At 35.1% G+C, this 27997-nt stretch overlaps 1 protein-coding gene across 1 annotated transcript; it reads right to left on the bottom strand.

Annotated features, from left to right (window-relative positions):
- Window positions 1-3: 3 nt before the first annotated feature.
- Window positions 4-27939, bottom strand: LOC128019014 (septin-2). The gene is made up of 12 exons (XM_052604949.1): window positions 27806-27939; window positions 23159-23205; window positions 22737-22836; window positions 22571-22657; window positions 21052-21175; window positions 16628-16762; window positions 15671-15788; window positions 4421-4522; window positions 4182-4327; window positions 2826-2909; window positions 2669-2726; window positions 4-1522 (listed from the first exon to the last, which is right to left on the bottom strand). The coding sequence occupies exons 2-12, from the start codon at window positions 23180-23182 to the stop codon at window positions 1454-1456; spliced, it is 1047 nt and encodes a 348-aa protein (XP_052460909.1). The 5' UTR covers window positions 23183-23205; window positions 27806-27939; the 3' UTR covers window positions 4-1453.
- Window positions 27940-27997: the final 58 nt, after the last annotated feature.

Genomic DNA, 27997 nt, shown 5'->3' with positions numbered 1-27997 from the left:
AAGTGATTCAGAAAGTTATTTATTTCTCAACATGAGCAAATACAAAAAGGACCATGTGAAACAGGGAAGTAAGCATTAATACTGTACCGCACAACGACTTAAAAAAAGGCCTAAACAGGAGATAACCGAGACAAAATAACTGGGCTGTACCACAAATACAACAAAACAAAATCAGTGTGTTTACAGCAGACATTAAAAATGAGCAAATAACTCATTATAATGCTGTAAAAGGTCTCGGACATTGATGTGCAGGCAGTGATGGTGCGTTTCAGTCCGTTTCTTAGACCTTGTACCGTTTAGATGAACTTTTAAAACATACAGTTATAAAGACTCCAGCTATTATAAAGATCACTGCGGTAGAAGTTAATGGTTAAGTAGTAAATAAAGTGAAATTAATGCAATAAAAATTACAGAAAAAAAACATAATAAGTTTAAAAGAAGAAAATGTGTGCATTGTCTCTTAAAGGCATTTTTAAGGCATTTCTGTGAATCAAAAAAATGAACTTACATACATTTGCTGAGTCGCTCTATTAACCGAATCCTTTTTCAAAAAGATATTGTATTATTGACAAAATGCAAACATGATGTCACTAGATTGTCCAATTGTGGTCTTAGTTTTTTCATGATGCAGGCAAATTGTCACTTTATGTGCCTTCTATTGTACTTCAGGTTGTTTTTCTGTAGTCCACCAGAGGGAAGTGCTGCCCAGTGCAGCTCAAATCAACACTATGCATTTCAAACGCATTTCAAAGAAATATGATCAGAGCATCTGTTTTGATTTGTATGGGCTAAACACAATGCTTTTTCAAACACACTTTCATAAACCAGTCCATCAAACTGATATTAATCCACGTCTGTGAATGCATGACGATTATGAACCCGTGCATTTGATAAAACTGTAAACTTGACCGGGTTCATTTACCAGTGCATCGTCCTCTTATTTTAACCCATGTATCTAAGGTCAAAGGAATATATATACTGTATATGCTTAATAAAGTACTGACAAGGAGATCTGGTAAACATATGCCAGCCTGATGCATGACTGGTTCAATCCCAGCAGCTTAAAAAGTGTTTGGCACAGAAAAACATCTAGTCTCCGGTGGACCACAAACCCTAATCAATCTACAGATGAACATATGCTGAACATTGTCAATGAAACCATGACTGACTACAGGTTATATAAATTATTAACAGTGTTTAACCCAATTGATTAAATGTCATGATAATGGACTGTTTGTTTCAGTGTTGCAGTTGTTCGTATGGGCGGAGCTGTGATCATGAGTGATTGGTTACATCAATTAGACGACATTAACATTACGTTCCATTAATCTGATAAACATGAGGGATTCAACAAGCAAATAGTGTTTAGAAATGGGTAGGATAAAGTAACCTCCAGTCAGATGGCACTTCCTGTTCCCACAACACACACACACACACACACACACACACACACTTAGTCGTCTCCTGGTTTCATCTTCATCTGAGCTTGCATCTGAGCGATCATCTGCTGCATGCGTCTCAGCTGCGAGAGAGGAAAAACAGATCGACTGTGTCTCTATGTTTCAAGACATTTATAATGTTACAAAATATTTCTATTACAGATAAATGCTGTTCTTTTGAACTCTCTATTCATCAAAGAATCCTAAAAAAGTAACATGGTTTCCACAAAAAATATGAAGCAGCAACACTGAGAACAATTATTGATTGTTTGAACACCATTAACCATTTATAACATTTATAACTTAGCATCAAATCAGCATATTAGAATGATTTCTGAAGATCATGTGAGACTGTATATTGGAGGAATGATGCTGGAAATACAGCTGTGCTTCACAGGAATAAATTAATACATTGCAACCATATTTCACAATATCACCGTTCTTTTTGTATTTTTACAACAATGATGATAATTAGAGTACATATTGTATACAATTTCTCCTCTGAATACATCACTGATGATGATGACAATGTTGCTAAAAACTCACTTATGTTTGTTAGTGTATATTTGTGACCCTGGAGCACAAAACCAGTCTTAAGTCACTGGAGTATATTTGTAGCAATAGCCAAAAAAACATTGCATGGGTCAAAATGATCGATTATTCTTTTATGGCAAAAATAATTAGGATATTAAGTTCATGTTCCATGAAGATATTTTGTAAATTTCCTACAATAAATATATCAAAAATTTATTTTTGATTAATATATATTGCTAAGAATTCTTTTGGACAAACTCAAAGGTGATTTTCTCAATATCTTGTTTTTTTTTGCACCCTCAGATTCCAAACAGTTGTATCTCGGCCAAATATTGTCAGAAAATTGAAACTTAAGACTGGTTTTGTGGTCCAGGGTCACATTTTTGGTATTATGATATTGTATATCCCCTAAATACCCTTAAACCTTAACCCCTCCCCTTTTGCACTTTTAAATATTAAGAGATTGTTCATTGTTTATATTAACACCCTGTATGTTGTGTGTCATTTCCTGTGCAGACATGGATGTTTACAAACTGCTCTGATTGCGTCCACACCTGACTGCGATATACGTTCCCATAGGACAGAATACCACACTAATTAAACACAATATATTCATAAAGATAGGTAGAACAGAAGGAAACTTCTAGTCGACTGTCAAAAACACAAATTCAACTGCATATATGTAAGTGACCAACCTCAGCTTCCTTCTCCAGGAGGATCTGGTCTTTGTCCATCACATCTTCTTCAGCCGCCCTGTGGGAACACAGAGTTTCAGTACAGATACACAGCCAACAGATATACAGTTCATGCACAGGCTGATGATCTGAGGCTGTGCTCGTTGATTTGTCTTACCTGCCAGTTCGCTTTAGTCTCTCTGAACGGAAGTTCTCATAGTGGAGATCTTGAGTGACTTCCTGCAGGTCCTGCATGTGAGTTCTACACACACACACACACACACACACACACACACACGTCAGCAGAGGACACTAAGGGACAAACGAACACTTAAGATCGATATATAGTTAATATATGACCATCAAGGTCATTTCAAGCCAAAATAATTTTTTTTTAGATTTTTGCATAAAGAAATTAAAGCATATTTTACCACAGTTACAGTTTTTTCTTCGATACATTATATTCATGATAAATTAAGCACATTTCCTTTACTTGATCTGTAAAGTAGTCCCAAAAAACCCTACACTAATTCATATTATTTCAAATATGAAAATTTTACATTTATATAAAATAAAATATTAAAGCCTATTTACCACCAATAGAGTTTTATTTTAATTGAAACAATATATTCATTAAAATGTAAAATGAATGTTAAAAGTACATTTTATTAAATATATCATTAAAGTAGCACAAAAACATTTATTTAAATATATAAATAAATATAAAATAAGAAATCATATTTTTGAATAAAGAAATTAAAGCCTATTTTACATTATACATAAAACATTATATTCATTATAAATCAAGCACATTTTACTCAAATTTCTCAATGTTGTGCAAAACAAAAAAACTTACAATAATTCATTATTTAAATGCATGCTAAATAAGAAATTATATTTTTGAATAAATAAATTAAAAAGCTATTTTACCACCAATAGAGTTTTTTCTTTGAGACATCACATTCATGATAATTAAGAACATTTACTTAAATTTCTCAATGTCGTGCAAAAAAACCTAAACTAATTCATTGGGCTTTCAAATAAACATTACATGATTTAAAACATTATTATGAAAGTATTTACACACCATGGTGGTCTGTTGTAAAATATTTAACATTTTTATGCTGATTTAAATGTATTTCACTTTTCACTGAAATACACCACAGAGACTCTCGACTTATGAGAAACACCAAATAAATCATAGATTTTCATTAAATTAATAAGAATTTGGGGTGAAAATGTGCATCAAAAATGCATAAGTTTCAATGGTCATATTATTATTTTGGAACTGAATATTTTTGTACAATTTTTTGCAAACCGACAATTGTTAGGTCAGCCTTGCTACTCGTTTCACATATCAGGTTATTTCTATCTAATAGTCTTGAATGTACAGCAGCCAAATCATCGTGTTGACCTCTAAGGGTCAGAGAGGGGAAAAGGTCATTTAAAGAGTTTAACTTTTTCTGCCTTTGCTCTCACATCTCTCATATTCAGGAGGTAAAGACACCTCAACATGTGTGGTGTGTGTACTCACACTAGCATAGTGCGCAGTTTGAGGAAGTCGTTGTGCTCGGGGTTTTCCACCTCCACTACACCCCAGGGGTACAGCCGTCCACGAATCTTCTTCCCCTTCACCTCTATCAGCTGGTTGGAGCCGATCACGGCGAACGGGATGCTGGCCTGCACACAAACACACTCCAACTTCAGTCAAAGCCTTCAGGAGGTCAGGCAGTGCTACAGGACCGATAATGAACAAACACTTTGACCTCTGACCTTTAGGACACGCGTCTGTTCCTTGAATTCTTCATCCTCGTCCGAATCAGCGTCTGGAAGCTGGTAGATCCGGATCCCGTGTTCACTGATCTCATCCAAAATCTGACGAAAGAAAAACCTTTTTTAAAAACCATAAACCTTAACATATAGAGTTGTGTGGTCCTGGTGTGACTGAATTAGAATTAGAATTACGAACACAAAAATATATGAATTAAACTAAAATTTAAATTCATATAATTATACATAATATTAACATTATATTACTTACACTTAAAAATTAAAATATTAATGAATATATATATATATATATATATATATATATATATATATATATATATATATATATATATATATATATATATATATTATTAATATTAAATCATGATGAATACATTTATGGCTTGGCTTATTCATATAAATGTGTGTATTAATAAAAAAAAAAGTATATAATAGGTTAATGAAGTTAATTATACAAAACAATTTTTTTTATTATTATTGAAATACAACATTAAAAACTTTAAATTACTATTAATTCAAATAAATGAATTGAACAAATATTCTAACAATATGTGTGTGTGTGTTTGGTGTATGTTTACACACACACACACACACACACACACACACTGCTCTAATAAAAAAACAAGGCAATTGTAGAATATTTTATGATGCCAGTACCATTTCACAGTTTTGAAATTGCACTAAATGTTCTTCCAAAACATTCCTGTTCAAACAGTTTATGTTTTGAACTTCCGAAGCTCTCTCAGCACGCTGTCATTTGGAACATTCTCAGAGAGCTCTGAGGAAACTCTTTGATGCTAACAGGAATCGGATGAATCACGCAATGTAAACCATCTACTGGATCCACACATGGTTTGTTTGGTGTCAGTCAGCGGCAGATAACAGATTCGATCAGGCCTGAGACAGATCTTGAGCAGAGAGCTGAAAAACTCACCCCACTTACCCCACGTGATTTCCAGCAAACACCGAACTCAACCTCAACCTGTGCAGACCGTGATGCAAAGCGGTGTGGGAGATATTTCCAGTTCAGTGTGTCAAAACAAACTGATTAAGTGAATATGAGGATGAAAAGTAGCATTGTTTCTGTCAAACTAGATAAGAAAAACACATTTCCCAAGCACCTGTGGCGGATCAGACATTAGGATTTATTTTTCTAACTTCAAAGCTGTTTTTTTAAGAAGCACCTTCACAATGCCATTACATAGTGACGCCCAGAACGCCACCAGCAACCTCTTCCTGACATTCTCAGCGCTTTCATGTAATCTCAGCGGGGAAGCGTTGCTTTACAGAAACCCCCTCCTGTTATGACTAGCCCTGTTTTCATAGCAAGACTGGGCCGCACAGGACAGTGTGTGTGTTATTGTTTGTGTGGGTGTCATTGTTGGGTGTTCTGAGTACAAATAAACATGTACAGTTGGTGCATGATCGTAAACGTGCATCACCTGATCAAACCTAACTGAAGAAATGAAGAAGGGAATAAAAGTGCAAGATTTATGAGGGTCCATCTTTCCCATTCATGCCAGATATGGATGCAGAAATTTCTGAAATTTTGTATGACTTGATGTCCAAATGGGAAAATAAACACATTGCTTCACAATAAACCAAGAAAAATGGCACAATAGAGACTTGGAATGGGAAAGGGAGTTAAGATGTAACTGTACATGAAAATCGAAACAAGAAAAGCAGATTAGGAATATGCAAAATGTGGATTCGCAACACAGACACAACACAAAAGCCGAATTGCATGCGAACATCAGGGTTGTTAACGTAAACTAAAACTATTACAAAAAACACTTCTGTTAACTTTAAAAAAAAAAAAAAGCTGCAATACAACTTAAATATAAATATTACCTGAAATAATTAATATTAAATAAAAATGCCTTGGCAGCCAACTGAAATATGTTTAAATTGTAAAAATTATTTATAGTATTTGAAGTACTAAAATTAAAATAAAATAAAATAATAAAAATAAAACTGAAATAAAGTATAACTATCAAACACATCAAATAAGTAGATTGGTAATGAAAATATTAAAGTAAAAGCTAATTCAATAAATTGATAAACAGATAAAAACGATCATCATAATGCAAAAAGCAATAGTCAGTAAATTGTTGAAACACAGCATTCAAAATGTAAATATAAATATTAAATAAAAAATACTGTTATTACTCAATTGAAAAACAAAAATTAAAACAAGAAAGAATAAATTAATAAAATTATTACAAAGGGAACATAAAATTACTAAATATGAAACTAAAATTATATAAAATCTAAAAATAATTCTAATATATATATATATATATATATATATATATATATATATATATATATATATATATATATATATATATATATATATATATTATAGTGTAAATTGACCAACATTGCAAAAGCAATGAAAATTGATGAATTTATAGATTCAACTCTGCTGACCGTTAATATTAGCATGTAAAAGCACAGCATCAAGAACCTTTCACACAGTTGCACGCTGATAATAGTGTACAGAAACAAGGAATTTCCACAGTTTTATTGCCAGCACTGAGAATCTTGATGTGACTTATCAGTGCAGGCCTCAACACAGTCATTACTCTGCCTGTCTTTCTCTGAGGCTCAGTGTGTTTGGATTGGCAGCATGTTCACGTGGTCAGCAGAGGCACCTGGAGTCTGAAACAATGGTACAGGGGTTTCTCCATGGCTCTGAACTTAAAAGGGAAGTGGGTTTCACCTATTAAGCTTGTAATTTGTTTGTCATAGGATGCATTATGAGTCGTGACCATGTGTTTGAAGAGCAAGACTATTTGAGGTACGAGTAGGGCTGGATGTTGGAGTCTTTTCATCCAAGTCCTCTATCTATCAAGCTGCACTTGCACTCTTGACCAAATCTGGTGGAATGCATGTAAAAAGAAAGATTTATTGTCTACATTTTTTCGGAAAAATTAATACTTTTATTCAGCATGGAAGCATTAATTAAATCAAAAGTGAGAGTAAAGACATTTATAATGTTACAAAAGGTTTCTATTTCAAATAAACGATGTTCTTTTGAACTCTTTTGAACTTCCACAAAAATATGAAGCAGCACAACTGCATATAGACACAGTTCCTAAACACCCTGGGAATCCTTTGGAGAGCCAGACTATGCTTTAAATATAAAGGAAAATAGTTCACTAGGTCAGAAACAAAATGAACCCGATTACAGTTTTAAGTAAAAATTCTAAAATTACTAAATACTGTAACATTGCACGACTAAAGAGGCTTGTAAACATTTGGTCACATGCATAAAAATAGGAGCCACAAACTTGACAGGCACTATATTTAAGTACATAACACATCAAAATAAATTAAATATAGTTTTCCTATCTATAGACCAATAATTATGAGCTTATACTTCAGGGAGCAAAACAGTAGTTTCACACGGTCAGGTTTCAGCATGAATACGCAACTTTTTACCCAACCACTCCCTACAGACTTTACACCGAGTATTTCAACACAATAACATTTTGTTTTTAGTGAAGATGTTGTTTGAGGCTTATGGAACCAGCATTATTACAGCTCAGCGCAGCATGTACAATTATTAAATAGTGAAAAAGTTCCCATTCAGCAGTAAAGTGTGTCGAACCACAAAGTAGTGAAGTTCTTAACTGTGATCCCTTGTCTCTGGATAAAACCACTGGCTACCTGCGGCTCGAGAAGCCCTTTCATTCACACAAAAACACACACAGGGGTGTTATAGATTTCTAAAAGAAACTCAACAGGACTGACCAATTACTCGGACCTGTGTGTGTGTGTGTGTGTGTGTGTGTGTGTCGGTACCAGGGCTAATGTTAATCCGGCATCTCTGAAACAGCGGGACGTGAGGAGTCGCTCATTTCAGCAAATTCCTGTCAGGGATGAGTGTGTGTGTGTGTGTGTGTGTGTGTTGAGGCCTTCAGCAATGCTACAATATAAGTATGAACAATTCTATTAGAACAGTCAGAATTTAATTGTAGCTGATATTCTGGCTGAAAGCATCGAGGAAATGTTCTTTAAAGAGACAGTTCACCTAAAAATTTACATGCATGTTATGAACGGTCATTATTTAATTATCTTCATGTCTTTCCCAAAGCTGTATGTCAATAAAGAAGGAAAAAAAAAAAGAGTTCAATTTCTGATGCGATTTCATGTTTTCATGCTAGTGTTAAAAGCTATTTCTGCATACAGAAGATACGTAAAGTTGCAAAGATTAAAGTCTCAAATTCAAAGAGATATTCTTTATAAAAGTGAAAATTCATTCAAATCGACTCGTTTCAGAAAGGCGGGGCATAGAGGAGTAACAATAATGTACATTTTGTGGAAAATAATGTGCTTTTTTTTTTACCTTAAACTGCGTAAACACATTGCATTACACCAATGTACATTCTGATCACACTCAAAAGGCTAAAAAAAACCAATTTAATTTAAAGATTCACATTAAGAAGCATTCCCATTTACATAAGATTCACATTTTAAGCACAAACGTACCTAATTTTGTTTAATTTCTCAGAAAACAGGACTTCGACATTTTGCATTTCAATTAAATGTAACTTGATTTAAGGTTATTTAGACATTTGTATTGGTAAACCAGGCAAAGTTACTGTGAGAGATATTCATGCCATGACTTTATGAATTTAAAACTTTTTGCTCCTATTTAAGACCTTAATTTGTGGAAGACCCAAAGAAACTGGTCATTGAGGCTTTGAGATTTAGGAGGACACATAACAGTACGTTCAAATGATTTTTGAAGTCGTATGATAGCTTTGTGCGAGCAACAGATGGAAATTAGCAATTTTATTCATGGTTTACATTATTCAGTTATTCATTGTTTAATCATTATTCGACTCTAGACCACTTTCACTGTGCTTTTTTGTCCTTTGTGAGGCCTGAAATACTTCACAAGTGCAACATTCATTGTGTATTCTATAAAAGCAATTCACTATGAAACAAATAAGGAACAACATGGAATAAAATATTTTTGTGTGAATTTTAAATTAAAAACCTTAAATATGCTTCTATGAGAGCAGGTTTATTCAACAGGAACTGGATTTGATTGTGCCATTCTTAGTGAAGGTTGTACTAAAAGTTTGTCCCTGTTTTATGGCCACTCTATTCTTAAAAAGAAAACATACTGTACCAACTGGAGTGTTAAACAAAGGTCAAGCCATGGTAACTGAACACTTATGTGACCAGTACTGGACAGTGTGAGCTGCAACTCCAGGATGCAATCATTCTGCCTGAGAACACAAATAAATAACCCCACCCTCATTTAGGGGAGGAATGTGCTCATAGTCATACCCACACCATGAGATATCCACCCTTTTAAGTTCTGCAGTTGAGGGTGACATGATAACAATATCAGATGAATGTCAAATGAAGAGCTGGCCTTGAAAACAAAGTGACCTCACTGCTCTGTGGAGAAGAGTTTCATACACTGTACAGTAAACAGCATGTTTAACACCAAAGCCCTGTGTTTAGACAATGACTGTATGACCACAAAATCATAAACGGAGACCGTGAGGTCAGGAACTCTGAGACAACATTGAAAACTTGTTTCCATAAATATATATAATGCTTAAATAGTAAAAAACTAAAATTACAAAATATTCAGTTATGATTAATTTGTATATGTAATTCCATAAATATAAATTATATCATATATAGTCACACACACAGAAAATGTGAGAATGTAAAAAAATGTAAAGCAAAGCTAAAAAAAATTATTTAAATAATAATGAAAAAATATTCTGATATGTATTTATATAATGTAAATTATATTAGTGGTGGGCTGTTATCGGCGTTAACGTGCTGCGTTAACGTGAGACTTTTATCGGGTGATAAAAAAAAAAATATCGCCGTTAATCTCTTCTCAAAGTTGGTTGGGAGTTGGGTCTATACTAAGCAAGCTATGATGACTTTCACCTTGATATTTTATATAACTGACTCGCTGAGGACAGCCTAAAAAGATGCCCAGGACAGTTGACGGGTAACTGCTGCGCATCGTCACAAAAGCTTATCTTTTTCACATGTTTTTAAGCCTTATCGCTTGTCAATTTAAACATTAAAGCATCCAAACACAAGACGCAGAAAAGATGAACAGAGTAACTGGTTACTCGCGCGCTGTGTTCGGTGCGGAGAGAGAGATCGAGAGCCAAGTATCACGGACAGCGACACTGAACCGAGCTCTCTTCTGCGAAGTTCTCCTCAAAGTCCCTCCTGCACCTGAACGAACAAATACAAATCGCAGTTTGAACAAACAAAAAAATGTGAAAGAGCCCAATTGAGTACTTGCGGTGTTCTGGTGTTCAGGGCTCACGCAGAGAAAGGCGTATCAAAACACTTGAACATCGAATTTGCTTATTTTTGCTCTTGTGCCGACAAATACATTAAAAATATGTCAAAATATCCACCTTGGAAATTATGCTCGAAAATCTGTCAGTTATTTCTTAAGTGAAAGTAAACAGTTGAGGAAAAAAATGGGATGTGTATTATATTGGATGCGTTCATCGTCTCTTAAACCGCGCCTAATTTAGCGACTGGCTGCTGTGATGTTAATCCAAGAAAATGAAAATGAAAATCACTCACTGCTCTTGACTGAATTACTTTGTAGTTTTAACAGTCAAACCAAAAATTATTCAGACACCAGATATATTTTTTTATATATATAGCAAAACTGTAATAATGTGAGAAATGTTGAAGGTGTCTGAATAAATGTAGGTTTGCTTGTATATTTCATTTTTACATTAAAGACTATCCAGTGCTATTTTACATTTAATTATTTGGTTTCTGTACCTTGACACCTACAAACTTGAAAAAAAAAACGTAAACGTTGTGTAAATAGCACAAAAAAATAAAAATAATCAAACATACAAATTAAACAATTTCAAACAGGTCCCACTGGTACAACCTCCACCAGGTCCCCGCGGACCCCAACTACGGCTCACGCCTGTTTCACACATACTCCGTCTGCAGTGCGTATGCAGTCCGTGTGCGTTACATATGTGGTGCAGCACGGACTCGATGTGCTTTCACACAGGACGCGTTTGCAGTTCACTACTCGGTACGTAAACAATCGCTGCACTGCTGCAGACGCAACGCTCCTGGAACGCAACTGGAATCCATTAACATGGGTGCGTAAAAAAAATATGCAATGCATACGCACTGCAGATGGAGAAAGTGTGAAACAGGTGTACGGTTGTTTGCACCTTGTGCACTGTGTGATTAGTTTACAGCTTTTTCAAGCACATTGTGATGCATTTTGGAAACAGGAGATGAGCCCATTTTCTAATGCACCATCTAGCTTGATAAACCCCTTCTCAAAGACTTACTGTTTGTCAATTTTATTTGGGTAACATATTCTGAATGCCTTCTGCAGAATTGGAATGAGCCATTTTTTACACACCCACACCCACACACACACACACACACATATATATAGTAGCTAATTTTTTATTTAAATTATATTTATTTATATTAGTAACTGAATGTCATTGATCATATTTTCTTGCTTCTATTGAATGATCAGAAATATCAGGGCTGAAGATGTTATTAATTTAAGCAAAAGTGCAAACAGATTCTCAAATACATCTTTTTTCACACAAAGTGCTATGCTGACGGTATAATTTGTAATAAAATCATCTCTGTTAATAAAAAAAAATAAAAAATTAGATGCATTTTCACAAGCGCTCTCAGACTTTTCGTCCCCACTGTGTTTTTATAAACAACAAGGCTGGTAACGGTTGGCAAAGGAAAGGTTTCTCACACTCATACAGCGCGAGCTGGTGCTTTGGTACATTTCTCCCATTAAGCCAACCGAAGGGACAAAGAGAGGAAAGCTTTGATAGTTTGGAGACTGAGATATGAGCGTGATGGGGATTGCAGCATAGCAAACATCAACAATAACATTCAAATTCACACAAACACAACAATGCACCTACAATCTGGCTTGTAGGAATCACATTGAACTCTACTAGAGAATACGCGCCCCAGATGTGCGTCAGTTCGGCTTTCCTTCTCATATTGACCAGATCTGCTGCTCTTCGGTATACATTACTCCTACGACAGGAAGTGAGAGCCTCCTAAACGTCCCTCGAGTACATTTTACATATTTCATGGTTTTATGACCTCACTCTGGTCTCAGATAAGCAGAAAACACTCCTGCACACCGCTGACCCGCTTTCCCTGCCAATCTGTCTGACACATTACAGGAAGGCCATATTGTTCTACACAAGCTGCTTCCCCTTTCATGATGGTGCGAGAAAGAGCGCAGATCTCTCCTGTGAGAGAATGAGAGCAAAGCAATCACGGTGAGAAAGTGAGGGTGAAAATCGAACATAAATATCAGTCAGACCGCGAGGAAACAATGGGTTATTTGTCATTCTTATGGCAGGATTATGGGAAATAGAGTGGGAAATACTAAACCTCTGACTTGCATTTCCACATAAGTCAGAGTCGATGATTGGAAGTTGTGTCCAAGAGTTTACCTCAGGCTTCTTTGGAAAAGATAAGGTAGAGAAAAATTTGAAGGGTGTGTTCCTCCTTTTCTGACAACAACAAAAAAAAAGGATTCAAGCATTTGTGGAGGTACCAATGAAAAGAACAAGCGTTTAAACTTCCTCCAATTCATTCACACTGACATTCAGGTTTGATGGAGCAATTTCCTACATTCAGGTTCTAAACAATCAACGTTTCAAGTAGTTGTGTGATTCTCAGCAATAGGAACATGTAGTTTGTTCACAAAAAGCTTAAGGGAAAAGTTCGGCCATAAACATGCATGTTCTGTTATTAACTAGTGAGAATGAGATTTGACAGCCAAAGATTAATAACAAACTACTTTTGCAGCTGTTTCACAAAGAACGATAATTTACAGTTCTGTAAGAGTCAGTAGGAATTTTTATATTTTCAAAAGATGTCTCTCTTGCTCATCAAGGCTGTATTTTTTTAAAATAAAAAATACAGTAAAATTTGTCTGGACACAGCACTTTTCACATGCACGAGTATGAGTACATGAGTACAGGAGCGCATGATCGTTATTGGTGCACCCATAATTATGTCTTTACTGTTACTTTTGATCAATTTAATGTGTATTTGCGGAGTTAAACTATTCATTTCTTTCAAAAAATGGTAGTGTATGTATGACCTTAAAAGACTTGTGATGCATAAGCTGTATGGACTAATTTTATAGTATTTCAGTTCCTTTTTTGAGCTTAATAGCATCTGTATAATTTCATCATATGAGCAATAAACAGCATGAAAATGTGTTTTGAAATTACCTGCAGGAATAGAAAACTGTCATCTAAGGAGTAGGCGAATAAAGGGAACTACTAAAAACACAAGCATTCAGTATCCAAAGCCCTGTTTAAAAATGGACCAAGCAATGAAGCCTTGTGACTTTCTGTGTGTTATGAGCCATCGAGGAAGTGCATTGGATCAAGAGTGACAGAAACCCCACGTTTGTACAGCAAAGAACACACACACTGACTTAGGTCATGTGTTAGGGTCATTTAGCTCGAAACGGCTGACGGTGGAGACGGTTTAACTGGTATTTCCTTGAGAATTAGATGCACGTTCATGCAATGATTGCAGGATGTGGACTAGATTCCATCAGTCTTATCTAAAACAGACCGTTTTCAGTAATGAGGCGATGGTTACATGCACGGACACACACGTATAAGATGCTGACAGAGGTCAATTGGGACGTCTAATCAGAATGGCCTAACCTCAAGACATAAATGAGAAGAGTTGGGTAACTACTTGGCTTTTATCTGGTGTAAGTCACTGATCAGCAGGTGTCTCAGGGTTTAGCAGGGGTTTAGGTTAGTGAATGTGGGGGACGGAGGACAAATTGCTACACTATTGTCTCGTTAAGGCTCTTTTGTCATGTAAAATCTAATGACTTGCAACACGCTGAGCTACAGGAAAAGGCAGAAGACTTCACATTATATAAACAACACCATGACACAATGAAAGCAAATTTTTCTTCTGTAAAAAGACACAAACCTAAGATGAAAACAGCTAGTGTTAAGGCAACTACTATAGTTGACCAAGTTGCTCACTTAAATTACAGCCATGTTATTTATAAGTTTAAAGTATAAAGTTTGGGGTCAGTAAGACTTTTTGTGTTGTGCTTTTTTTAAATAAACTAATAGTTTTAATCAGCGAGGGCAGATTTAGTTCAAAAGTAATAGTAAAGACATTCATAATGTTACAGTTTCGTATCTAATTACAAACAGAACTGAAATTCAAATTATAGATAAGAATCCTGAAAATTAAAATGTATCTTTTTTTTTTCTTTTTTTAACATTGATAATAAGAAGAAGTGTTTCTTGAGCAGCTAATCAGCATATTAAAATGATTTCTGAAGGATCGTATTATACTGAAGACTGGAGGAATGATGCTGAAAATTCAGCTTTGATCTCAAGAATAAAATACATTTTACAATATATTCACATAGAAAACAGTTATTTTAAATTGTATTAATGATTCATAGAATTACTGATTTTACTGTATGTTTGATTGAATAAATGCAGCCTCGAGAGCAGAACAGGTGTCTTTCAAAAACCTTAAAAAAATCTTACCAACCCCAAACTGTGTGTATATAATTTATGCACCTAAATGTTGCTTCTATGCAACACATTTGTGTTTTTAAACTCTCTAAAAGTCTTTTTTTACAAACGGAGGGATGAGTATTAAAGCAATAATGAAACCAAAACCAAAACTCAAACAGGGGCGGTGTATGATTTTAAACAAAATGGCAAAATAACCATCCACCATTTGCAGTCATTAACATAATTGTGCTAAAAGCAGAAGCAGAAACACTGAAAAAACTCCAGCGCTCGTGTTGATCTGTGCATGCTTCCTGTGGGATAACAGATAACGTCCAAAAGAAGTGGAGCCAGAAAAATGCCACATAATCAGTGTCCAACTTACCCTGCAGAGCATGCAGGTTGACACACATCTGACCCTGCTTCAGACACAGTCCATAGTGTGTGTGAATGCATGTACACACCCCACGCTACAGTTACACACTGTCTGTTCACCAAACACTCAATGCACTAGTCAAAAGTGTGTTTCTAATGGTCTTAAAAAGCTCAATGTTGGAATCAATACCAAAGAAGATCAAATATATAACATCTGTTGTTAGTTTTGTGGCTTGTTGTCAACTAGTCATGCGGTCAGATGATCAGTTGTGCTTGTTGTAGACCGAGAGAGTCAGATCCTCACCCTTCTCTTGAGACGGTCTCTCTCTCTCAGCGTGAGCGTATCAGCTTTGGCGATCACAGGGACGATGTTGACTTTGCTGTGGATTGCCTTCATAAATTCAACATCCAGAGGCTTCAAGCTGGGAAAACAAGCACAAATGGAAGCACAAATCAAAAAGTGGGTCAGTAAGATCTGAATGAATCTGAATGAAACAAGATGTATACTGTAACACAGTATTAAGAACCAAGGGTTCCCAAACTTTTGAGTGGGGTTATTTTAATAATTTCAGCATTTTTGTCTTGTGGACTTAATGTTAATATCTTTACAATATCGTACTCAGGACAGTACTAAATAAAATATAACATGCATTTAGTATGATCTCTCTTATTTTTTGAAAATGACTCGCATTTTCACAGATTCTGCAAGGGGTGCCCAAACTTTCGAGCCCTATTGTATATGTCCACCAAATTTGACCCTGGAATCATGTGACTGTTTGGTTGCATTTTTTTGCTGCCAATTCAAGGCCAATGAACATTTTAATCATCACGCTCAGTGTGAACAGTTAACGTGATTTTTTCGGCTTTTCATTTCTCAGAGGCTTGTAAAAAAATTGGCTGTAATTTTTGATGGAAGATTAATGTCACTTTGTGTATAACATATCTTTATTGAATTTTAAAGTATTTTTGAAGTATTTAAAAAAAATTGTAAAAAAATATGATCAAATAAATGCCACACATTCCCCAAAACATACAGGTAAAAAACACTTCTTACTTTCCATAACTTCTTCATGTCACTTTTGAACTTTAAAGTGCAAATTTTTTATGAAATTTTCGCCTGTGGTTTTTGTTGGTGATTGATGTTGCTTTAATGCATACCTTCACTGTAAACTGGCCTTAATTGAAGGCTAAAGCCACTTTTTGCAAGAACAAAATGTTTTATTGACTGATGATGATGAAAGGTAGAAAATGTGCATTTTACCCGTGTCCAAATGGAGAGATGAAGTAAAAGCAGCAGTGCACTCTGTTGTCAACGATGTGTCTGCGGTTCAGTCCGCTCTCATCATGCAGGTATCGCTCAAACTGATTATCAATATAGTGGATGATCGTCTTAAAGCTGTGGAACAGAAAAAAAATATCAGAGAACAAGCTGAAAGGAAATACTAAGACATAAAAGCTTGTGATTGTATTAAACAAGCATAGGATGCGAATATGAAAAAAACTATCTAATCATGAGATATCTGAACACACTTAGAAATGATGACAAAAAACACTGTCCAAATAAAGCTTATATAACCGCTCCACAACATCATGTTTACAGGCTCCTGTCCAGCATAGACTGACCACATGCACCAGTGTTAACTTATTTTTTTAAATGTAATTGTTAATAATTTAGTTGTTTTCAGAATTGTTTTTAGTTTTAACATATTTAATCAGTTTTTAATAATTTTTATTTCTATTTTTATTTAGTTTTTTAGTACACAAGGTTAAATAACCAAAACATTTATTTATTATTATTTAATTTTTTTAACTTTTAGTTTTTAAAACATCAAGTTAAAACTAAAATGAGAAATGCTGGCTTGCCTGGAATAATTTTTTACAAATGTTTTTCCATTTTAATTTGTTTCAGCTGACGTTTATTTTAATTCACCAACAACAACAAAAAAGACTATTTAGCCTCACTATAACTGTAGAATGCATCAACTCTTAGTTATTTAAAGCCTCGCCACCAGCTTCCCTTTTGCTCTACAGTCTCCAGACTTATCTAAACAACATATTGCAAACTGAACTAAACCCCTAAACAGAACTAAGTGACTTGTGTGTCTTTTGATAGACGTCATGCATGAATTGCAGCTATTTTAAATTGTATTAATATTTCAGAAAATGACTGATTGTACTGTATCTTTGATTGAATAAATGCAGCCTCGGTGATCAGAACAGGTGTCTTTCAAATTTAAAAAAAAAATCCCAAATGTTTGAATGGTAGTGCATATATAATTTATGCTCCTAAATGTTGGAGGGATGAGTAATACAGCAATAATGAAACTAAAACCAAAACTAAAAAAGAGGCGTTGAATGATTAAAAAAAAGGCAAAATAAACATCCACTTTTTGCAGTCATTAACATAATTGTGCTCGAAGCAGCAGCAGAAACCCTGAAAAAACTCCAGTGCTCGTGTTGATCTGTGCGTGCTTCCTGTGGGATAACAGATAACGTCCAAAAGAAAAATTTACACACTGTCTGATCACACTCAATACAAAACACTCAATGCACTAGTCAAAAGTGTGTTTCTCATGGTCTTAAAAAACACAATGCGGGAATCAACACCAAAGGAGATGACATCTGATGTTAGTTTTGTTGCTTGTTGTCAACTTGTCATGTGGTCAGATGATCAGTTGTGCTTGCTGTAGACAGAAAGAGTCAGATCAGATTTTACCGTAAGTTATTTTTAACTATAATTAGCCTCACTATAACTGTTGAATACATCAACTCTTAGTTATTTAAAGTCTCGCCACCAGCTTCCCTTTTGCTCTACAGTCACCAGACTTATCTAAACAAAATACTGCAAATGCAACTAAACCCCTAACCAGAACTAAGCCTCTTCTGCGTCTTCTGATAGACCTCATGCATGAATAGGCACTGAGACCGCAGCCTTATCAAGAGGCTGAAGGAGAAGAAGACATGGCATGAGGAAATGACATGACAGTAGGTAGGTAACGTGGATGGCACATTTTCATCATCAGCTTGAGAAGTCTGTGGGTAAGAGATGGGGAGGATATTGCTCTTTCAAACAGGACTTTCTAAGCATTCCTCCGCAGGGTTCAATGACCAATAGACCAACAAGAGACAACAGCTGCCTCCAGTCTACAGTCAAGTGCAATTGTGTAAATAATCTCTGTTATGCAGATACACAAACGCAAAACATTGGGTATTAAATGAATAACCAGTCCAGTCTACCATTCAAGAGGTCATAATTAAATGCAAGGTCTAATTTAATGGTAGATATCTGTGATAATAAACGGCTTGTTCATCTATCTCAGAGACACGACATCAGCACTGATGCAAGTGCATTCAATAGTAAACACACATTATGTTTAGGGGAAATGAAAAGTTGGAATGGGCCAAGATGGCATCTGGTCGAGATCTACTGCTTTATTTTAAGCAACAGATCTTTAATTTGCATGCTGTGATTTTGCTGTTAGACAGTTTGCATGGTAGAAATCTTAACATCTCCAAATGTTTCAGCTTTAAAGAAACATCCAAACATATCAAGATGCATTCATACATTCAAATTATTATCCTTTTTTTTTGGAGAACTTTTTTTTGGAGAATGGCCTGATGAAAACCTTGGGCCAACGTGGGCCAGCTGGGGTTAGTGGAGTGATTATGAACAAAGGTGGAGTTTCTCTGCATCTGAAGAGCGTCTGCACCGCGGATCATTTCAGAAAGATAACAGCTTTAACAACAGCATTAAAAACTTTTTCAAATAAGTTGAGCTCAAAACTCAATTCTGTCAGCAGTGGGTGTTTGAAATAACTTGATCTGATGTGGATTATTATCACCATAGAAGGCAGAAATATTCATAAGCGATGCAAAAGACTATGCACGCTAGGCATTAACGTTAACATAGTAAATATGGTAAATGCAACCACTTCGAAATCAGACGTCAGCTTCTTAATTTCTATAATGATCGTTTATTTATTTAGTAGCATATTTTATCTGTCACAAACCTTGTCTCGAGAGTTAAGCTCCTCGTAACCTATGTCAGAAAAACATAATGATGTTTTTTGTTCTGGAGCTTTTGTAAAAATAAAGAAATTATAATTCTTTCTAAATGTGATGTATATAGGCTACTGTAAATACAAATCAACAGAAACAGACTCGACTGAATAAGCAGGCTATGTTCATAATGCTTTATTTCTGTGAGATTAATTTTCAATCCTGATAAATTAATTAATTATGATCAATGTATCACTTATTATAGTAAAACATGAATGCTTTTGGATTTAAATATTTAACAAATCATGCAAACAAACAGCCGCTTTTATCGTTATGGCTTATTGCTGTTATTTATTTCTTATTCGTTTTCTGATAACTTCTCTTATATATTCTACTGAGATTGTCAGTCAGTTATTGATCTCCACAGACCACAGGAATGGTGTCCTGATGTTACTCAGGTCAGTCCATACTGATGCCGGGTCATTGGATGAAAACTGTTTTTATAGCTTTTCAGAGTAGTTTTCTTAGCCACTCTGATATCTTTTGTTAGTCTGTTTCTGGCCTGGTTATACAATATTTTATCCCTACTTCTGTAAGGATCCTCCTTGGCACGACGAAGCTGTTTTGAGTTTCCCAGTAAACCACGCTTTATCATTATTGAATGATAGGAATGTCCTGGTGTTGATGCACATATCCTCACTAGCTGATATATGAAGTTACAGTCTCTGTGAGCTCATCCTGATCTGTGGCTCTGCTTCATTAGTCCATCATTTAACAGTCTTTATTACAGGTTTAGCTGATTTCAGCTTCTGCCTGTAGGTTGTATAAGACGAACTAGACAGTGATCAGAGACCCTCCCCGTGGGACAGAGTGATATGCATCTTTGATTGTGGTGTAACTGATCCAATATATTACTGTCTCTGATGTGATTTGTGATGTGCTATTTGTATTTTGGGAGATCGCGGGAAAGATTTGCTTTGCTAAAATCTCCAAGAACAATTAAAACTGTATATATGTTATTAAAATACATATATTTTAAGTATGAATCATTCTTCTAATTGAAGACGTCTCCAGATGTCTCCAAAGGGAGGTTTGATCTGATTTAGCTCACTCCTCAGGACAAGTTTAGCTAATGCCACTTTTCCTCTGCATGGTACGGCACGGCACTACTACAGAGAATCACCATACGGAGAGAATCACTACTACATGCGTTATTGAACTTGTAACACGAGACCCTAGACTCTCTAGAGGACCGAACGTGACTTTTTTTCATTGAAAACACAACAGTTTTGAATAGGGGTGCTCCGATCATGCACCTGATGGAATTAACCGCTGATTAGATAACTGGCTTTACTGACGAGATACGCATAATGATCGGCCGATCGTGATCGGAGCACCCCTAGTTTCGAACGAGCGCACATTTTTAAACAACAAAAAAAAGCGGCTTTACTGGTCTGTAGAGGAAGTACAGATGTTCCTCTCGTTGATAGCCAAGGAGTGGATCCAGCGAGAGCTTGATGGGACGACACGGAATGAAAAGTTTTTCAGGAGATCGAGGCAGTAGAGGTGGCACAACTATAACAACGTCTATGATCCCGCGGTACTAAACTGCAGTGCAAACACGAACTGACCCGATCCGAGCCGTACCATTCAGTGCAAAACCACCACAAGTAAACACATACTGACCAGTCCTGGCTGTTTATGGCGTCTCCGTATCCAGGCGTGTCCACCACAGTAAGGCGGAGCTTCACTCCCCTCTCCTCGATTTCCACCGTGGACGCTTCAATCTGGACCGTGCGCTCAATCTTCTCTGCAAATACAAAAAAAAACCCATCAGAACAAAACACTCAGGCTCAGAGAAACACTTGAGGAGGCACATCAAGACAAATCAAATAAAAAATTTGCACCATGAAACAGATAAATGAGCATGTTCTGAGATCCTCTGGGAGGAAGCCCTGGGCTTAAGATGGGATTGCTTTCTTGATAACAACCTTTTACTCTAGAGAGCTTTAATAGACAAAACGCTCAACAGATAGATTTAAAAGGTATTGAATAGACATTGAGCATTTAAATCAGAAATGTTCTGCATTCCACCGGGAGTAGCATCTTGCTGAAGAAAATATTACTTTACACGAAAAAGCATTTGGACACACATAAAAAAAAAGTTCTTAATTCATTGCATTAGGCGAAATATGCAATAAATAGAATAGAACAGAATGTCGTTTAAATTATAATTTAAAACAAAACACCTCTATTTGTGAAATGTTTTATTGAAAGATGCTTGTCTGTTTTACAATTAAAGGGTATCTGTAGATTTTATGATGGTAAATTTAAGACTTAAAGTAAAGGAAATTTAAGGTATAAATGGAAGGGAACATATAAGTCAATATGATCTCTAAATGTAATGTCTATTGTCTAGGGAGCATAAAATACATTTTAATTAGAAAACTTAGTTTGAAAACACCGCCTGTTACTTTTCATTCAATTTTACATGAAATATAAAATAAATATATAAATGCGGGGACAGGAACACTTTTTGTAAGCAAAGAAAAAATCCTATTTCATCCTTGTGGCACGACTGACACAGAAGAGCATATGCAGCATACAGTGATATGGAGTGACACAGAGGAAGCCGTTGACAAAGGAATTATTTAATAAAGTTGTTATTTTTGTTTTCTTCGCTTACAAAAAGTGTTTCTGTCGCTTCATATAACCCAGATTGCACGTCTGACGCCAGATGGAGTATTCTGATGATGACTCCTCATACCTGGACCTTGACTTTGTTATTTACATGACAGTCTATGGGACAGTCTCAAGCTCCAGGTTTTCATCCTTAAATTTTTATACAAAGATGAACAGAGCTTTTACGGGTTTGGAACGACATGGGGGTAACCGATTAATGACAACATTTTAATTTCAAATGAGTATCCCTTTAAGGTTTTCATTTGTGGAAAGGTGAATTACAACTTTCAAGACCCACAGAAATACTGCAATTTAAATATTCGAAGATATTTCATTATCTAAGAAATATATTTACGTGCGTTTTGAGTGTTCACATACTTTTCAGGTGAAAAAAAGTTAATCTACAGAGGCTTTTCTCATGACCGCAAGGGATCATTTCAGTCTTGGACACAATGAAGACCTCAGTAGAGCCGTGTGTGTGTGTGTGTGTGTGTGTGTGTGTGTGTGTGTGTGTGTGTTTTACCTGCTGCTCCAGGTATATAGCGCTCTGGGTAGAGGTCAGTCAGGAAGAGGCTGTTGATCAGGGTTGATTTGCCAAGACCAGACTCTCCTGAAATGACAAATAACAGACAATTAAAAGCACAGTGTGTGTCTGTCTGGATCCATGTGTGTGTTTATATGTTCCTCACCGACTACCATCAGTGTAAACTCGAAGCCTTTCTTCACAGACTTCCTGTGCACCTGATTGGGCAGGTTGGCAAATCCCACATATCCTGCAGCATCAGGCAACTAGAAACACATCAGAACGATTACACTGAGACAAATAAAGTTTAATATGTACGTGTTTAAGAGTTAAATGTGAAGTATGTTACTCCAAATGCAAAAGCATAATAACTAGATAAAAGCATTATCTCCCAAACGCTTCCTTCAACTTCTATTGGTTGAGCAAACTGATAGTCCCACCCACAAACTCACTCCATTGGTTTAATCAGACTTTGACATAACATGTCATGCTAAAATACATATTAATGACATATTTACAAAGACTATGAACATTAAACATTTTAATATCCAAAACAATTACACACTTCACCTTTAAAATGAATCTTACCTTTCCTTTTTCTCCATGTGACATGATGCTCCCACTTGATGATACAACTAAATGAAGAAAAATAGATAGATAGATAGATAGATATAATTTAATAAATACATTTAAGACTTTTAGAATAGGTTTAACTTTAATATATTTTAATAATATCTATTGAATACTTAGTTTATAGCCATTCCTCCTCAGTGTCACATGATCCTTAAGAAATAATTCTAATATGCTGATTAAATGCACAAGAAACATTTCTGATTATTAACAAGTATAAAATATATTGTGCTCAGTGCTGCTTCATATTTTTCTGTAAACCTTAATAGGCCAACGTTTTCTAGCAATAGAGAATTCACAAAAACAGAATTTATTTGAAAAAAATTTGTAATATTAATAATGTCACTTTTGTTCTATTTAATGCATCCTTGCTGAATGTAAGTATTAATTTTTGGGGTCATTAAGAATTTAAAGAAAGACTTAATGACCCCAAACTTTTGAATAGTAGTGTATGTTGTTTAAACACATAATGACAGAATATTTCATTTACACAATCAAAATAAATTCATTCTAAAAACTAAAACTAAAAATACTGATGAGGAACAAACTGTTGTGTGTGAGTGTGTTAGACATCAAGAGGAGAGCGAGGGTCTCGACAGGGAGGGAACAATGCTGTTTATCTTTCATTTTCCTGGAAATGCTTTCCTCCATTTTCACCATTCCTAATAAATGAGAGATCTCACACACACACACACAACCACCCAGAAACACTCTGAAAGTGAAAGTGTGTTTGATTCAGAGACAGCGGGCTGAAAGTCGTCACAGTGAAAGCATGTTGTCAGATGTAATACTGACAGATTTTTATGATCACGAGTGTTTCTACTCCCAAGACAAGAAAATTCTGCTTCACCATCATAAGAATCAATTACATTTTAAGATATATTACAGCAGAAAACACTCAAATATTGCATAATATTACAGTTTTTACAGTAATATTTAAATAGTAATATTTACAAATAAATGGTGAGCAGAAGACACTAAAAAAAAAAAAATGTTGACTCCTAACATTTAAACTGTATTATATGCGTGCTATTCTAAAATGTAAAATGAATATTCTATATGTATAATCATTCAATGTAGTGATTATTTGAATATTTTGCATGCTGTTTGTTAGGTTTTGTTTCCATTTTGTTAATGTATAACATTTTAAAATATATTCAACAATGGACCAGTTATTTTAAATTATAATATCTCACAATATTACTTATTTAACTATTTTTAAACTAATAAATGCAGCCTTGGGGGGCAGAAGAGAAGAGACTTCATTAATGTACATGTACAAATTCTACAAAAAGTCATCATGCTGTGAAAACATGCATGCAAGTTCTTAATTTTTATGATCATACATGTTTCTATTCCAGAGGCAGGAAAAATGTGCTTTGCATCACAGGAATAAATTAAATTTTTAAATAAATTACATTTAAATTATAATAATATTTCACAACTTTGCTGTTTTAACTGTATTTTTAATCAAATAAATGCAGCCCTGGTGAGCAGAAGAGTGCATGTGCATGTGTTCAGTTTAATCCAGCAATTTTGTTCCATGCTAAAAAGTCATAATGCATTGAAATTTTGTGAATATATGAAGATTTTACACAATGTTTAATCCGATTTAGGTTGCGTTTCTATTTGACTCTAACTTTACTTAAACAAAATAAGTACAAAACAACAAAGAAGGTTGAATTTGAGCTATTCATTTTTATGAGCATTAGTGATTCTGCTCCCAAGACAGAAAAAAATCAAATCAGGGAAGCACGGAAACTAATTCATGATGTACGTCAGATTGTGGGCATCGCAGTGTTGCTTTTATAATACAGGACAATCATGCAATCCGTATTTTATCATACACACACACATACACACTCTGGGAGGTCTTGTTATTGCTGGCTGGCAATTATTGCAAAGATAATCTAGCTGCAGATTAATCAAGTGGCCTCATTATCGGCACAGCAGTCACACATTTTTGCATGAACACACATTAAACTTCAAAACCAAGAGAAGTTTGAACAAAAACACCAGCTTTCAACTTTTCATCACCTTTTTGTAGGTTGTAACCTGACTTATGAGATTTACTGGTTTTATGATAAAGGGGAAAAATGGATTTGAGATTCTTAACAGAATCCCTGATGGAGCTTAGTGGATTGTAAGCTCATGAGACATGTGACTGGAAAGCCACATATACAGTCAGTCGGATCCGAAAGCTTGGTTTACTGATGGCCGGCGCTGATTTTTCACAACCGAACTACCGTTCAAAGCAGCACTAGAGTTTATGAGTGAAACGTGTGCCTCATGACCTCGGGCCAGATTCGCTTCACCTTTGAAGAGCGGCTCAGCTGTGGCATATTGATGAATGAATCTCAAGACAAAGGGCGGAAATAACACATCTTTGTTATGTAAGAGCGGGATGAGATGTGAGAAAGAAGAGAGGTGAGAGGTTAAAGGTGTGAATAAAGAGGAAAGACAGAAAGAAAGACTTTGATAGAGCCAAGATGGCGGAGACAATCTTCAGTTTCCAGTGTGTATCGGAGTTAGACACGTAAGTTTAAACTAGGGAGATTTGTCAGCCACAGCCTAGTCATTGCGTTTTCAGCTTTCAAAGGGTAAATTATTGAGCAAAAAGCACAAAAGTGAGAGTAAAGACATTTATAATGCTACAAAGATTTCTATAACGAATAATTGCTGTACTTTCTATTCATCAATGAATCCTGACAAATAAAATGCATCGCCGTTTCCACAAAAATATGAAGCAGCCCAACTGTTTTCAATATTGATAATAATCAGAAATGTTTTTTGAGCAGCAAATCATCATATCAGAATGATTTCCGGAGATCATGTGACACTGAAGACTGGAGGAATGATGCAGAAAATTCAGCTTTGATCACAGGAATAAATTACATCTTAAAATATATTTCAAAAGTCAAATAGTTATTTTAAATTGTAATAATTTTTCACATTATTACCTTTTACATTGTTTTTCTGAATAAATAAATGCAGCCTAGGTGAACATAAAAGACTTATTTTAAAAACATTTTAAAAATAAATAAATAAATCATTAGCACCAAACTTATGAATGGCAGCATTTCTGTTTACTTAATTTTGTGCTACTCTGAAGACATCATGAAATATTATGTTATATTTGAACATATCACATATTTAATCAGATTTAAGTTTTGTTTCAACTTCAAACAGTTTCTATTAACACAAAATAATCACAAAAAAATAAATAAACACTGTTTTCGAATCATTCTTCCTCTGCTCTGAATACTAAAATGTGATATAAAACCCCCAAAATGTCATGCTACAAAGCAAACCTTTCCAGGACTGCTAAAGGAAGCAAAAGACTCTTATTTACAAAGCACATTTGCGATAAACGGTTAACAGTCCTTGGTTAACTCTTCTGGACCACTTCTATTGAGGTTCAGGGTTATTTAAACATAACACGAGTCAAAAGATATAATTTTGATGAATACAATACTTTTTCAGCTTGAAATAAAAAGAAATAAATATTGCATTATAAATACCCAGCCAACAGTAAAACAATCTGAGAACTCTGGCTAACACAGAAAAAAAACTAAGTAACATTCACATGATGTTTGCAAACTGATAAAAATGGAATGTTGCTTATTTTCTTTATCTTTGACATAACCAATCTTTTTTTTTTTTAAACAAAGGTTGTTTCGAACATTCAATGATCATTCAGAAATAACCTTATCATAAAGGGGAAACATTCTTATAACATATTTTACCCCCTGAGACCCAGCAGAAAGTGTTTTGGGCTAGTTTTTAATTTTGCATTTATTTTTAGGGCATCATCACTATAGGCCTAGTTCTAAATGCATGGTAAATATTCCTTTGTTATGCTGTATTTTGCTCATTTAATCACCACGTTAAATTATTTGACTGTTATTGTATAGTACTACTACAAAGCATTTGGAAAATAAATTTAATTATATAATAGTAATATTCATATGTAAGCAATAATCACATCTATATCACTATTATATTTTCAGCACCAACTACTGTCTTTCACATTCTAACTTAAACACAGAGAAAGGTCCATGATATCTTACATATGACAGTGCTTTATAAACAGGTATGATTTTCTCATGAATGACAAAAGACTGAATCATACACTGAGCTGCTGGCTGCATGTTAAAGTGTGGAGGCTGCTTCCAGGCAGAGATCGGCAACCCCTTTCTGAGGAAAACGTCTTAATTCACATAATGCCAAATTCCAATGTAATTTATAAATGAAACAACAGATAACCTTGGGTACATTTTTATAGCACCTCGTTTTAAGTGGAAACACCTCCTTCTCGTCCACACCCGGACTGATAAAATGTTTTTATTTCAGTGCACACAACACATCTAAAAACTGACACTAACAGAAAACACGAGTTATCTTACAGTTTCAAACAGGGAAACCAAGTATCGAGTGATACAACTATGTTATTTAATGCAACTTCTTTCCAGATTAACTTTGTATCAACTTTGACATGTAGCAGTTACTCGAGCCACACAGGGATTTGATACAAAGTGATTCATCACTTCTGGATACAAGCGCGAAGAAACTTTGACTAACTTTTCAGCCGCCAGAAGCCCTTACCTGTTATAAATGCGTGATAAAACTCAAAAAACAGGAGTTTTTTTTACCCTCCTCCCAAGTTTTCTTTCTTCTTAGCAGCCCAATCCAGGGAATCCGGAAACCGCTACAATTCCGCCCTTATCCCATAATGCCTGCGAGAATATGGTGCAACTGAAGCCATTATGGCTCACGTTCCCAATGCGGAGGACGGGC

This window comes from Carassius gibelio, chromosome A8 (genome assembly GCF_023724105.1).
Source record: "Carassius gibelio isolate Cgi1373 ecotype wild population from Czech Republic chromosome A8, carGib1.2-hapl.c, whole genome shotgun sequence".
NCBI lineage: Eukaryota > Metazoa > Chordata > Actinopteri > Cypriniformes > Cyprinidae > Carassius > Carassius gibelio.
This window is presented reverse-complemented; position numbering and strand designations above follow the sequence as displayed.

What these genes read in the sequence shown, in the direction of transcription:
- LOC128019014 (XM_052604949.1), bottom strand. Translation starts at nt 23,182, where the DNA reads ATGTCACATGGAGAAAAAGGAAAG. An exon ending in CACATGGAGAAAAAGGAAAG is followed by an intron (nt 22,837 to 23,158) that starts GTAAGATTCATT and finishes ATGTGTTTCTAG; the next exon opens with TTGCCTGATGCTGCAGGATA. An exon ending in CTATATACCTGGAGCAGCAG is followed by an intron (nt 21,176 to 22,570) that starts GTAAAACACACA and finishes TTGTATTTGCAG; the next exon opens with AGAAGATTGAGCGCACGGTC.